Source organism: Coregonus clupeaformis, chromosome 6, assembly GCF_020615455.1.
Source record: "Coregonus clupeaformis isolate EN_2021a chromosome 6, ASM2061545v1, whole genome shotgun sequence".
NCBI classification, from domain to species: Eukaryota; Metazoa; Chordata; class Actinopteri; order Salmoniformes; family Salmonidae; genus Coregonus; species Coregonus clupeaformis.
Genome location: NC_059197.1, coordinates 24,674,473 through 24,689,951, shown reverse-complemented (window position 1 = coordinate 24,689,951; position 15,479 = coordinate 24,674,473). Strand labels below are relative to the sequence as shown.

General features: G+C 41.6%; 1 protein-coding gene across 1 annotated transcript; it reads right to left on the bottom strand.

The window, feature by feature from the left end:
- Positions 1–10,736: 10,736 nt before the first annotated feature.
- LOC121568408 (RNA-binding protein 7-like) lies at positions 10,737–13,565 on the bottom strand. The gene is made up of 5 exons (XM_041878949.1): positions 13,366–13,565; positions 12,666–12,828; positions 12,483–12,564; positions 12,288–12,363; positions 10,737–11,884 (listed from the first exon to the last, which is right to left on the bottom strand). The coding sequence occupies exons 1-5, from the start codon at positions 13,456–13,458 to the stop codon at positions 11,519–11,521; spliced, it is 780 nt and encodes a 259-aa protein (XP_041734883.1). The 5' UTR covers positions 13,459–13,565; the 3' UTR covers positions 10,737–11,518.
- Between the last annotated feature and the right edge of the window lie 1,914 nt (positions 13,566–15,479).

Here is a 15,479-nt window from a genome sequence, read left to right as displayed (position 1 = left end):
CTCTCTCTCGCTCAACCCCTCTCGCTCTCTCAGAACAGCCCAAACCGGTCTCGCTCCTTTGTTCTTCCCTTTGCACTCTAACTGCACAAGGAGTTGAAAAACTTTACAGTAGTAACATTAGCCATATGATACAATATTTCAGATGACCATTGGGAGGTTTTATTACTATTAGCATTAGCATTAGCATTATTACTATCTGCTTTAGTGTTAGGCCTATCCTCTTAGCAGCTAATTATTGTGTTCATATTATTTCTCGAAAATCAATAGGACTACTGATTTTGAGACGCAACTCAAACTCAGAAATGACCTGGATGTGCATAGTGGATTATAGCCTACTAAATATAATGAATTTAAATGTTCGGTAATTCAAAAGCATGATATTTTGTCACAGGCGTATTGTGTTAGGCCTAACTGGTGGGATTACGATGAATGTAGGCTATTTAATGCATTTGGGCTCACACATAAATCAAAAATATGTTATTATTATTATTATTGTAATAGCTATTCTTTAAAAGCAATTAAGGGATTAGAAAAACTACTATTAACGACTATACTAACTGGTGGGATTAAAATGAATGAATGTATAGGTAGGCTATGTATGAATTAATGTATTTAATGCATTTGGCCTTACACATGAATCAAAAACATATTATTATAATAGCTATTATTTAAAAGCAATTAAGGGATAAGAAAAACGACTTTAAACGACTATAAACGAACAGTAACACTACACATGTTTTGCAGTGCAACGCTGCTTTCAGACTACAGCGAGTATAATTTATTGCAGCAGGTTGGTATTCTTCATTCTTGTGGAGTTGAAAGACGACCTTTTTAGGGTTTGTAATTTTCTTATGTACTTGTTTTACGATCGTCTTTTTCTATTAATAAATTACTTTTGCAGCCTAACACAATAACACACTAACGGTATTTTTTTTAATGGTATTTGCAGATTATTATTATTATTATTATTATTATTATTATTATTATTATTAATATTTTAATATTGTTGTTATTGTGCAATTATTTGTTTGATATTTGTACATTATGACGTTTTAACGATTTGTAGTCCTATTCGTCAACGAATTTGACGTTAAAACCAAAACGTTATGGCATGGATATATTTTCAAGGTAAGTAAACGACGGACATTACAAACACAAAGACGCGGTTTAAGCAACTTTATGTTCCTTTTTACTTGCCAAGAAAAATTACGTCATTCAAAGATGTATTATTAACCCTCAATTTAACTTCTGGCTTTATTACTATCAAGTGTTGTCGAATACCTACTGGCTATAGGATAACTGCCTAAAAACGAGTACCTATCTATTTTACAATGAAGCGCGGAGAGGCCTAGGCAATTACTGTTTCGTTTGTGGGTAACTGCCCAGACACAGGCCTACTTTCTTTCACATTTTAACTTTGGGATTTAGACAATTTAATTTAAATAAAATCATATATATTATTTAATTGATTTCACCAGGAAATAAACGGTTGTAGGCTATATTTTCATCAACTGCAGGGCCATCGAAAGTAATTATAGAAAATAGGACTAAGTATACAAGAACACTGATAAATCAGTAGGCTTAGAGAAACACATTTTATGCAACAGTTTAGGCTTTTGTCAGAAATAGTTCTATAGGTGACTGAGAACAATACTCCAACCGATGCTAAAATGTCCAATAATACAACCTATTATCTTACTCATGAAGTGAGTTAATTCATATCAACGCCCAAAAATCCCATTATAACCATTTAATTACTAGTTACAGATACAAGGGAAATGAGTAATCACTCACACACCAATTGACAAGTGTGATTCCTTAGCTGGCAGGCTGCATATTTTCCGTATGTTTTCCAATATGCCTTCAGGGGCTTCGTTTTGGTTGGACGAGGAAACTTCAACGGCGCTCCACGTTTGCTCTCAGTGGAACCTTTAAAAGGTATTCTAAAAAAGTGCAGATAGATTCCTGCTGAAGTATCATAAACTGAGATTGTAATACAACATATTTAATTCAAAGTTACAGATAGGCTATAATGAAAATGTAGGCTAATAGATCACCCGATTGCTTTCCTGAAACGGCTCAGATAACCATTTGCTGAACTCAATGTGCAGTTCAAAGGACATGATGTACATTTCAGATGGCTCATTTTATTCTGTGTGTTTAAGCAGAAGAGAGACCACAGCAGCGGTAACATCAGAGACGATAGTGTCAAGTTTACACTTTGAAATGATGGCCTGAACAGAAATGATTATCATTTTCCCAAGCCGTGGAGGCAAATATAACTCACTGCCAGTGGCGTGTATTTATGGGTGCTAAGGGAAGCCAGGCTTCCCCAAAAAATTGACCAAGAAAAAAAAATAAAAAAAATGTATCTTTCGTCTTTCATAATGTTCCTTCAATTCGCAAAAGGCTGAATATATCTCACAGGAGAAAGCATCTGAGATAGGGAAACAGCGCCCCGCTGTCTCTCTACGTGTAGGCCATCTATCTGATTCTGTCTGGTCCAAACGAGTATGACATTGTTGCCGCCGGTAGAATTGAAGGCAAGGGAAGCCAGCTAGCATCTGGCCTCCCTTGACAAAAACAAGTATAAATAATTAGCCAATCAGTGTTGAGCTAATCTGAGCGAGCTGGGGCACCAAAAATTAGTGTCAAGGGAAACCAGCTTGGATTTGGCATCACGCCTATCAAATCCCATTGAGAGCATAAGTCACTGACAGAAAAACTTTAAATGCTGCATCTGGTTGTATTGTTGTGCTCCTGTGGCTAGCTAGCCAGCTAGCTAAAATTGGCTCTTTCCTAAATTAGCCATGGATGGAGATAGGGATTTGAACTTGTGGTTTTACTTAATTCTCCATACTGGCCAATGATTATAAAGGCGATTCTGATCCAACCATTAATTTATACATTGTTGTGCCCCTGGCCTGAGAGGATGGAAGTGCAATATGTAGCTAGATGTAGAAGGCTAATGTTAACAAGCTAACATTGCCCATGATTGGAAGTTATGTTAGTGAGCAAGCACTTTAGCCAGGTAGCCTAGGACAACAAAAAATAAAAGTGTGTGCTGTATTACAGAGTGAGGATGACATTGGCATTATTCTCTACAAGTAGGGTGAGTCAATATGTTTTCTACTTGCACTAACCCGCACACACACACACAGGCACACAGAAATCAGAACCATGGACAGCCACATCATATTTAGCTAACGTTGATTGGACTAAATTGTTTTTGGTATAATTTAGTTGTCACTGTATTAGACTAATGTTACGAACCGGCTCGTAGCCCATAACAAAGAGGGAGACAAAGCGGAGATACAGAAATAACAAAAATATATTTATTAAATAAAGTAACCTATATACAATTAACAATGGTGTGTGTAGTCAGTAGTGTAAGTGAGTGGATGCATGCATGCATATATGGTGATAATGAGGGGTGTTGAGAGGTGCCAAAATAAACTAACACATACAGTGGGGAAAAATGTATTTAGTCAGCCACCAATTGTGCAAGTTCTCCCACTTAAAAAGATGAGAGAGGCCTGTAATTTTCATCATAGGTACACGTCAACTATGACAGACAAAATGAGGAAAAAAAATCCAGAAAATCACATTGTAGGATTTTTAATGAATTTATTTGCAAATTATGGTGGAAAATAAGTATTTGGTCAATAACAAAAGTTTCTCAATACTTTGTTATATACCATTTGTTGGCAATGACACAGGTCAAACGATTTCTGTAAGTCTTCACAAGGTTTTCACACACTGTTGCTGGTATTTTGGCCCATTCCTCCATGCAGATCTCCTCTAGAGCAGTGATGTTTTGGGGCTGTCGCTGGGCAACACGGACTTTCAACTCCCTCCAAAGATTTTCTATGGGGTTGAGATCTGGAGACTGGCTAGGCCACTCCAGGACCTTGAAATGCTTCTTACGAAGCCACTCCTTCGTTGCCTGGGCGGTGTGTTTGGGATCATTGTCATGCTGAAAGACCCAGCCACGTTTCATCTTCAATGCCCTTGCTGATGGAAGGAGGTTTTCACTCGAAATCTCACGATACATGGCCCCATTCATTCTTTCCTTTACACGGATCAGTCGTCCTGGTCCCTTTGCAGAAAAACAACCCCAAAGCATGATGTTTCCACCCCCATGCTTCACAGTAGGTATGGTGTTCTTTGGATGCAACTCAGCATTCTTTGTCCTCCAAACACGACGGGTTGAGTTTTTACCAAAAAGTTCTATTTTGGTTTCATCTGACCATATGACATTCTCCCAATCCTCTTCTGGATCATCCAAATGCACTCTAGCAAACTTCAGACGGGCCTGGACATGTACTGGCTTAAGCAGGGGGACACGTCTGGCACTGCAGGATTTGAGTCCCTGGCGGCGTAGTGTGTTACTGATGGTAGGCTTTGTTACTTTGGTCCCAGCTCTCTGCAGGTCATTCACTAGGTCCCCCCGTGTGGTTCTGGGATTTTTGCTCACCGTTCTTGTGATCATTTTGACCCCACGGGGTGAGATCTTGCGTGGAGCCCCAGATCGAGGGAGATTATCAGTGGTCTTGTATGTCTTCCATTTCCTAATAATTGCTCCCATAGTTGATTTCTTCAAACCAAGCTGCTTACCTATTGCAGATTCAGTCTTCCCAGCCTGGTGCAGGTCTACAATTTTGTTTCTGGTGTCCTTTGACAGCTCTTTGGTCTTGGCCATAGTGGAGTTTGGAGTGTGACTGTTTGAGGTTGTGGACAGGTGTCTTTTATACTGATAACAAGTTCAAACAGGTGCCATTAATACAGGTAACGAGTGGAGGACAGAGGAGCCTCTTAAAGAAGAAGTTACAGGTCTGTGAGAGCCAGAAATCTTGCTTGTTTGTAGGTGACCAAATACTTATTTTCCACCATAATTTGCAAATAAATTCATTAAAAATCCTACAATGTGATTGTCTGGAAAAAATGTTCTCAATTTGTCTGTCATAGTTGATGTGTACCTATGATGAAAATTACAGGCCTCTCTCATCTTTTTAAGTGGGAGAACTTGCACAATTGGTGGCTGACTAAATACTTTTTTTCTCCACTGTATTCCTCCTCGTCTGTAAACCTGCAGACACAGACACAAAAGTGAGCAGTTCAGTCATCTGCACACAATACAGCCATCCTTCAACATTTTCTTATAGCCTACATATTCTTACCTCTTTGTTGATTGACATCAATTGAATTGTGTCCATTTTCTGTTTTAAAAAGATTTGCACAAATATGAAAAGATAAATGGTATCATCATAAAACAATATAAATTTAGATCATATAAGGGTCAAACCTTACCTTAAATTGAGGAGATCTTTACATTGTTCAGTTAAGTGCCTGCACCTGCTGTCCTTTCAAATTAAAATCCAAAGGTTTCAGTTGGGCAGTTAGGTTCCTGCAAGAACCCCCACCAACTAAAGAGGTTCCTCAATGGACCCCACCTCTTATAGGGTTCTTGGAATAACCTTTTTGGGGACATTTTCAGTTTCAAGAACCCTAAGGTTCTTTGAAGAACTTTGAGGATCTTAGAAGAACCCTTGTTGAACCCCTAATTTTTAGAGTGTGTGTCTGCGTGGAGAGTCTCTCCTCGAAATATGGGGGAAAGGTGTATTTAACCCCGGGACACACCCGAGCCCAGGTGTGTCCCATTTCGCTGACAACCCTCCCAGCTCCGCCCACTGACATCCTATTAAGGAAAACAAGCAGAGAGAAAGAATACAGAAGACAGAGAGGGAGGGTCGTCACACTAAGCAGAGGTGATTTGGTGATGTTGAAATGTTGAAATTGAAATGGTGCTGGAATAGTGGAGGCAGCTCCTGTTTTCTTTGCGACTTGCGGTGACTCTCTGTGGTTTTAAATCAATAGTTGTTTAGTGGTCCGCTTGCTTGACCATGCTGTAGATCATGATGTGGATCATGTAACTGTCTGTTATTATACATGCAATATGCTTTGTGGACTTCACTGGACAGATGTTGCTCTCCGGTTTTGTGATAAAGCAAAGGTGTGGTTGAATTTATTCTGCCACTGTGTCTTCTTATTGTCTCTGCCTTTAGGCCTATATAGCGCATTCGGAATGTATTCAGACCCCTTGACTTTTTTCACATTTTGTAACATTACAGCCTTATGCTAAAATTGATTAAATTGTTTGTTTTCCTAATCAATCTACACACAATACCCCATAATGACAAAGCAAAAACAGGTTTTCAGAATTGTTTGCAAATTTATAAAAAAAACTAATAACTGAAATATCATATTCAGACCCTTTACTCAGTACTTTGTTGAAGCACCTGTGGCAGCAATTACAGCCTTGCGTCTTCTTGGGTATGACGCTACAAGCTTGGCACACCTGTATTTGGGGAGTTTCTCCCATTCTTCTCTGTAGATCCTCTCAAGCTCTGTCAGGTTGGATGGGGAACGTCGCTGCACAGCTATTTTCAGGTCTCTCCAAAGATGTTTGATCGGGTTCAAGTCCGGGTTCTGGCTGGGCCACTCAAGGACATTCAGAGTCGTGTCCCAAAGCCACTCCTGCGTTGTCTTGGCTGTGTGCTTAGGGTTGTTGTCCTGTTGGAAGGTGAACCTTCGCCTCAGTCTGAGGTCCTGAGTGCTCTGGAGCAGGTTTTCATCAAGGATCTCTCTGTACTTTGCTCCGTTCATCTTTCCCTCGATCCTGACTAGTCTCCCAGTCCCTGCCGCTGAAAAACATCCCCACAGCATGATGCTGACACCCCCATGCTTCACCATAGGGATGGTGCCAGGTTTCCTCCAGACGTGACGCTTGGCATTCAGGCCAGAGAGGTTAATGTTGGTTTCATCAGACTAGAGAATCTTGTTTCTCATGGTCTGAGAGTCCTTTAGGTGCCTTTTGGCAAACTCCAAGCGGGCTGTCGTGTGCCTTTTACTGAGGAGTGGCTTTCGTCTGGCCACTCTACCATAAAGGCCTAATTGGTGGAGAGCTACAGAGATGGTTGTCCTTCTGGAAGGTTCTCCCATCTCTACAGAGGAACTCTGGAGCTCTGTCAGAGTGACCATCGGGTTCTTGGTCACAATCGGGTTGGCTTCCCCAGTGATTTTACCCACGCACCGCTACTGCTCACTGCAGACCCTATGTAGATTACAGCCGCCATTTTCAAAGTGTGAAGGATTACGTGGAAGAAAACATGGAGCTCTGCATGGAAAAGATTGGGCTCTTTTGGGTTTGATGGCTTGATGAAAGGGAAAAGATGAGAACAACTGTGAGAGGCTGCTGCTGTCTTTAGAGTTGGGAGGCTGGAGGGACGGAGGCGTGTCATTGGGAGGCAAAGGGGGTGTGGATACTTTGGCACCAATGAACCCTGCAACCTGAGTGCAAGGATTCGGGTTGATGGAAGCAGGCTCCTGGGCTGCAGGGAGGGAATGGGAAGGGGGGGTTGGTAGATCATTTTATGGACGTGCTTCTATAGAAAGGCTCGTCATGCACCCCAAAATCTGAGGGGGCACAAAGTACATGGGGGTGGCTGGGCTGGCTGGTTTGGCACCATCTGTAAATTTGAGAATTTAGCATTTTTCAAACACTTGAAACAGCTTTTTCCTGCAATCTAGAGCCATAATCATTACGCTTAAGTTTATGTAAAAAATATGTTACTTTTTTCTGCATATCTAAGCATACCTCTTGAGCAGTCTGTAAACTCTTGACTGGTGGTTAAAAATAAAAAATAAATAAAAAATATGCTTCTCTGCATCTCTGCTAAAATCTGGGTAAAAGATTGAAAGGAATGCGAGTCTTATTCAGTACATTTAGTAATTGCTTGTTTTTCTAATGTCTACCAACCTTGCCAGTAAGCATGCCAGCTAAGATAGACAATAGCTACTCTGACTCGTTTGATAGCCTGAAATGGATTATTGGTAGCTAGTTATGAGGTTGGGCAACTGGGAACCTATCTGGGCTAAAGCCAACTTTATAAAATTGCTAGGTGGCTAGTAGTATTACAGAGAAACAATAAACAGGACAAATCTGAGGTGGTACGTACCCCTATGCATGATGCCTCTGCCTTTGAATCCACACAGGAGCGGCCACTGACTGGGTCTCTAATCCGTCTGCTCTAGGGCTAGAGACTCCTAGCAGTTTAATTAAAAACAGTTAGGCCCCAGCCAGCAGGGGTAATTACGGCCTTCCCAGTACTGCCTGTGACAGGGAACTGAGGATACTCTTCATTAGAGCCACTTCCAAGCATCAGGGCGGAATCTGACACTTGCCAGATTACAAGCAAGACAAAGGGTTTACTGTAGTGGGAGCAAATGCACCTCTACTTTTGAACCCAGAGCTTTATTGGGGATGTACATGTTGATACACAACGGGAGCCGTTGTTAGCGGCCTAAGCACTTTCGGAAGGGTAGATTATGACCTCAACGTGGACATTAAGGGATTTTGGCAGGCACTTTGCTGTAAGCAACACTTGGTACAGGCAACACAGGGGCATCACGTACAGCAGGGCCACTAACTGTAACATGAGATCTCAAGCCTGGGCTGAAACAATGACCAAAGTAAAACTATTCCAATGGCTGTAAAATAGTTTTAAATCATATCCAATTGTTACCAGGCATTAAAGATATATCCTACCATGATCCCAAGTTTGTATAAATCAGAAATAACACCTCATTTGGTTGCTCAAGTGATGAGAAGGTGACACTTCTAGGCTACATGTCAACAATGATATGATTGTTCCACCATCTTGAAAATAGTTAGATCGCACGGAATGTAAAGAGAATATACACTGCCGTTCAAAAGTTTGGGGTCACTTAGACATTTCCTTGTTTTCCATTAAAACATACATGAAATGAATTTGAATAGGAAATATAGCAAAATGCATAGGAAATGTAGTCATTGACAAGGTTAGAAATAATGATTTTTAATTGAAATAATAGTGTCCTTCAAACTTTGCTTTCGTCAAAGAATCCTCCATTTGCAGCAATTACAGCCTTGCAGACCTTTGGCATTCTAGTTGTCAATGTGTTGAGGTAATCTGAAGAGATTTCACCCCATGCTTCCTGAAGCACCTCCCACAAGTTGGATTGGCTTGACGGGCACTTCTTACGTACCATACGGTCACGCTGCTCCCACAACAGCTCAATAGGGTTGAGATCCGGTGACTGTGCTGGCCACTCCATTATAGACAGAATACCAGCTGACAGCTTCTTCCCTAAATAGTTATTGCATAGTTTGGAGCTGTGCTTTGGGTCAATGTCCTGTTGTAGGAGGAAATTGCCTCCAATCAAGCGCCGTCCACAGAGTATGGCATGGCGTGGCAAAATGGAGTGATAGCCTTCCTTCTTCAAGATCCCTTTTACCCTGTACACATCTCCCACTTTACCACCACCAAAGCACCCCCAGACCAGCACATTGCCTCCACCATGCTTGACAGATGGCATCAAGCACTCCTCCAGCATCTTTCATTTGGTCTGCGTCTCACAAATGTTCTTCTTTGTGATCCGAACACCTCAAACGTCAATTTGTCTGTCCATAACACTTTTTTTCCAATCTTCCTCTGTCCAGTGTCTGTGTTCTTTTGCCCACCTTAATATTTTCTTTTTATTGGCCAGTCTGAGATATGGCATTTTCTTTGCAACTCTGCCTAGAAGGTCAGCATCACGGAGTCGCCTCTTCACTGTTGACGTTGAGACTGGTGTTTTGCGGGTACTAATTAATGAAGCTGTCAGTTGAGGACCAGTGAGGCGTCTGTTTCTCAAACTAGACACTCTAATGTATTTGTCCTCAGTTTTGCACCAGGGCCTCCCACTCCTCTTTCTATTCTGGTTAGAGCCAGTTTGCACTGTTCTGTGAAGGGAGTAGTACACAGCGTTGTACGAGATCTTGTTTCTTGGCAATTTCTCGCATGGAATAGCCTGCATTACTCAGAACAAGAATAGACTGACACGTTTCAGAAGAGAGTTCTTTGTTTCTGGCCATTTTGATTCTGTAATCGAACCCACAATACTCAACTAGTCTCAAGAAGGCCTTCTTTAATCAGCACAACAGTTTTCAGCTGTGCTAACATAATGACAAAAGGGTTTTCTAATTATCAATTAGCCTTTTAAAATGATAAACTTGGATTAGCAAACACAACGTGCCATTGGAACACAGGACTGATGGTTGCTGATAATGGGCCTCTGTACGCCTATGTAGATATTCCATTAAAAATCTGCCGTTTCCAGCTACAATAGCCATTTACAACATTAACAATATCTACACTGTATTTCCGATCAAGTTGATGTTATTTTAATGGACAAAAAAAATTGCTTTTCTTTCGACAACAAGGACATTTCTAAGTGACCCCAAACTTTTGAACGGTAGTGTACATATATGATTCACCTTTTCTGTGTAACTTGCCTATGTAGAACGGTTAGGTGACAGAACATAAGCCTTCACTTTAATGAGCATGCTAAATAGACAAGAGTAGGCTACAGAAGATCAGGTGGCTTAGTCATCTTCATCATCCTAATTGATTCAATAAAGGGGTGTGTGTGGCACCACCTGCAGATTACTTTCTAACCCACTGCACAAGCATATTGGTTACGCATGGTCCATTTTCAGAGACAGCAGACGAGCCAGGCATGTGTGCATGCATAACTGCATAGTTCACGTCTGTGATCTCAGTCACACTTCTGTAAAAAGTACCATTTGTATCAACATTTCATTGATATTTTTATAGTAATGCTTTTCCTGTAAACATTAGACCACAAAACGTGTGTTGACTAAACTGATTTTTATGCTTATATTTCATAAAAATGATCTAGTTTCACATGTACATGGAATCGGATGGGCATCTTACAATTGTAAAGTATTCTCAAATTAAGAGAGACTAATGCAAAGTCACGCTTGCAATTTAAGTTGTACCAAACACAATATAAGAAAAACAGTCAATTTCAGCCTATAGAGTAAGTGTTGCTGGTGGAATTAGACTACATAGGTGAAATATGCCAAGAGAGTTCCAAATTATTATTTTTAAATACCTGAGCAATTTACCACTAAAAACTGTTGAGCACCATAACTTGTAGACAGGAAATTTGCATGGTAATATCAATTCGTGACAAACACAGCTAATCTTTTCAAACATAAAACTAAATGGAAAACCTCTCCTTCAGTGATGATAGATTTAACAATTCCCCAGGGGATGGTATAAACATCTATTAACTCCAATAAAACATTTTTAAAGTCATCACAGTAAAACAATTGTGGAAAACCTCATGGGTAAAAAAAGTCATCAATTTTTTGTTTTTACTTGGACACAGTCCAGTGTATTTAAAAATGGTCAATATCATCCTAAACATGACTAATTGATTGTTTTAAAAAACAATGCATCTCCTGAGCTTGTAATTGTGTTTTTTTCTCTCATAAAATTAATTATTAATTCTGTTTTGATCAGGATTTACAATGAGTATGTGACAAATCCTGTAAAATAATTATAAAATATATGTCCTTTAAAAAGTGAAAAATATTCACAAAACAGTCCTTAAAAATTCCCATAGTGCATCAGTATCGCCTCCACCGGCCATCTCTGGAGCCGTCCCTCCACCGGTCATCTCTGCTACGGCCGCCTCCGCTGCTCCCGCTCCTGTCGTCATGGTGATAGTGTTCACCTCGCTGGTCATCTCGCTGGCTGCGACGTTGGCGGTTGGAGCCGGTGTCATCAGAGCCTCCTGGGTAGCGCTGGTCCCTGCCATAGTGGCTGCTGTTGTCCTGCTGGTACCCCTGCCTGTTGCCTCGCTGTGAGGAGCTGTCCTGTTGCCAGGACCCACCACCACTCTGTGGATGCTGTGGTGGTGGCTGCCCCAGAAGTCCGATACCGCCGGCTGGGAAGCCTCCATTCACCCCCTGGAGCTGCCACATGTTGTTCATCTGTTTAAAGGGACCAAAAAGCATCACTTTTACTGATCCATGTAGACTGGTTAAATGATCATGATACAGGCCACATAGCTATGTAGTAAAGTGTGTCATATGCACAGGATACACATGGTACACGGTACATTGAAATGGTTACTTGCAGGTTCACGTCGCAACATTGTGACATAAGTGTCAGTCTACTGGAGATGAGGATAGTGTTGAATTTAATGGCTTGACAAGAGTAATGGACAAGAGTAGCTCAGTTGGTAGAGCATGGCGCCTGCAACGCCAGGGTTGTGGGTTTGATTCCCACAGGGGGCCAGTATGAAAAATGTATGCACTCACTAACTGTAGTCGCTCTGGATAAGAGCGTCTGCTAAATGACTAAAATGTAAATGTAAAATGAAGGTAAACTCACCATGGCCTGTCTCTGCAGATTATCAGGAGAGGAGAAGGACCTCTGGATGGACCCCTGGTCTGGGCTCTTGTCATACCTGCACAAGAAACATGGCATTCCATATCAAACAAATAGAGGCTATTGATGCACAAAAACATCCCCTGCATATGCATACTAACATTGTTTTGGAGGATTTTGCATTATGTTACAACATACCTGCCCCCAGCCCCATGTGGATTGGGAGTATTCACAGGGCTTTGATTCTGGGAGTTCCCTGGGCTGTTAATGTGACTGCTTCCTGTAAATATGTATCAAAGAATGAGTTCAGTTGCAGGCAGACCCAAGTGAACCATTAGCAAGTCAATTCATATAACTAGAAAGGGGTTTACATTAGTTTACCTGCTCTGAACTGTACTTTGAGAGTTCTTCCGAATAGAGTTGCCCCATTGAGCAGGTTCATGCCATAGGGTACGGACACCTCATGCTTGAAACAGACAAATCCAAACGCTTTCTGTTTTCCATCATTGTCTTTTGGGATTTTCACTTTGAACAGAGGTCCTGCCTGCATCAAAGAGAAAACACAAAACAGACGATGGAGAACACAACTGTAAAATGAAAGTTATCCAGTTTGCTCGCGGACTTGGAGGTGTGCTAGCTCTGGTCCACGCGCATGCATCGGATCTACACTGCATGTGCATCCGACGCATGCGCGAGGACCTGCTCTGAAGTGGTTTATTTCGTGTTTTGGAAAAACGAAACCAAAGATGTTCTAACGTTCTCATTGTTCTATCTGTGACGAAATCATGCGGGCGGGTCTATTAAAGGCGACACAGATCAGAGGCAACTTGTAGTCGTCATACAATGGACCAGAGCTAGATATGTGTTCGCTAATATAACATTAGCTAGGTAACGTAGTTGCTGCAAACGAGTAGGTAGTTATCTAAGGCTGAATGAACTATATTGATCTGTATAGCTAGATAATTACACGGGTCAGAAGTTTCCACACCATAATTGTCAAATACTGAGAAAGTATCGCAATTTATTTAGCTAGCTAACGTTAGCTATCGTAGCGTAGCTAGCTAGTTCAAAGCTACTGCACCTGTAAAAATAGCTCGAATAAAAGTTCTTCCGTCACTTTTGGATCCAAATTTCCAACAAAGAGAGTCCTGTCTGCTTCATCCGCTACTCCCATCTCGTTTTAATTATACCTAATGCACTTTATCGGGATGTAAATTTGTAAACAAATGACAATGCTGCGATTTTTATACAGGAGTTACGTGGTACGGCCGTAAAGCAAAACTGCCATAATTCGTCAACTCGAGTTGCAATAACCATCAGGTTTTGCGACATATTACCTTGAGCTCCAGTAAAAAAGAAAAATGAGCATGCCATCAAATAACCAGTGGTGGAAAAAGTACCCAATTGTCATACTTGAGTAAAAGTAAAGATACCTTAATAGAACATGACTCAAGTGAAAGTCACCCAGTAAAATCCTACTTGAGTAAAAGTATTTGGTTTTTAAATATACTTAAGTATCAAAATAAAATGTGTAAATCATTTCAAATTCCTTATATTAAGCAAACCAGAAGGCACCATTTTCTTGTTTTTTATTTATTTACCGATAGCCAGGGGCACACTCCAACACTCAGACATCATTTACAGCCAGATCAGAGACAGTAGGGATGACCAGGGATGTTGTCTTGATACGTGTGTTAATTAGACAATTTTCCTGTCCTGCTAAGCATTCAAAATGTAATAAGTACTTTTCGGTGTCAGGGAAAATGTGTGGAGTAAAAAGTACATAATTTTCTTTAGGAATGTAGTGAAGTAAAAGTTGTCAAAAATATAAATAGTAAAATAAAGATACCCCAAAAAACTACTTAAGTAGTACTTAAGTATTTTTGTTAATTACTTTACATAACTGCAAATAACATGTAATTAGTTGAGTACACATGCGCTTCACCCCCATTAACTTCCTGTCAAGTTTGTATTTACTGAATGTTACTACACGCTGAACATCATGCAAGGATTCCTGAGCCTCCCCGGAGCTGCGGTTTCGTCTCTCTCTCGCACTTGCTGTCTCGTCCTCTGAATGCTCGGCTATGAAAAGCCAACTGACATTTACTCCTGAGGTGCTGACCTGTTGCACCCTCTATAACCACTGTAATTATTATTTGACCCGGTTGGTCATCTATGAATGTTTGAACATCTTGAAGAATGATCTAGCCTTAATGGCCATGTACTCTTATAATCTCCACCAGCACAGCCAGAAGAGGACTGGCCACCCTGCAGAGCCTGGTTCCTCTCTAGGTTTCTTCCTAGGTTCCTGTCTTTCTAGGGAGTTTTTCCCTGCCAACGTGCTTCTACATCTGCATTCCTTGCTCTTTGGGGTTTTAGGCTGGGTTTCTGTATAAGCACTTTTGTGACGAGTACTGAGGATACGAAGAGGTAGGACGCAGACATCAACTATGTAAAGGTTTACTTAACACTGAGCAAGGGAACAACAAAGAGTGAGTACACAACATGACACTAACAATCACACACCACAGAACAGGGGCTATATAAGGGTGGTGAAGAGATGAGGTGCAGGTGCGCTGGAGGTGATTAGGGTGCGTTGGGTTTCCATTCTGGTGTTGCCGAGGTGGTGCGCGCAGACCGGTGGCTCAGTAGACCGGCGAATCAGAGCGAAATTGGGCCCACCTGGCTTGGCGAGATTTCATCCGTTTTGCTGCCTGTATGTGCTCCAAATTCCGGTGGTCAGTGAGAATCCGGAATGGATGGACTGCGCTCTCCAGCCAGTGTCTCCATTCCTCCAGAGCAAGGACCACGGCCAACAGCTCCCTGTCTCCAACTCCATAGCTCCTCTCTGCGGAGGTAAGCTTTTTCGTGAAAAAGGCACAGCGATACATTCTCTGGGTTAACTTGCTGCTGGGAGAGGACCCCACCAGCGCCCTCCTCAGATGCGTCCACCACCAGGATGAAAGGATGAGCTGGATCTGGGTGTTTTAGGAGGGGAACTGTGATGAACCTCTCCTTCAGCCTCTTGAAGGTAGTGTCAGCCTCAGGGTTCCAGGCCAGCTTCTGAGGCCAACCCTTAAGGAGAGAGGTGAGCGGGGCGGCTATGAAGCTGAAGGACCTGATAAAATGCCGGTAGAAATTTGCCAAGGCCAGGAAGCTCTGTAGGCCCTTGATGGTGATGGGGACTAGCCATGA

What these genes read in the sequence shown, in the direction of transcription:
- LOC121568408 (XM_041878949.1), bottom strand. Translation starts at nt 13,458, where the DNA reads ATGGGAGTAGCGGATGAAGCAGACAGGACTCTCTTTGTTGGAAATTTG. An exon ending in TATTCGAGCTATTTTTACAG is followed by an intron (nt 12,829 to 13,365) that starts GTGCAGTAGCTT and finishes TCTTTGATGCAG; the next exon opens with GCAGGACCTCTGTTCAAAGT. An exon ending in CCACATGGGGCTGGGGGCAG is followed by an intron (nt 12,364 to 12,482) that starts GTATGTTGTAAC and finishes TTTCTTGTGCAG; the next exon opens with GTATGACAAGAGCCCAGACC.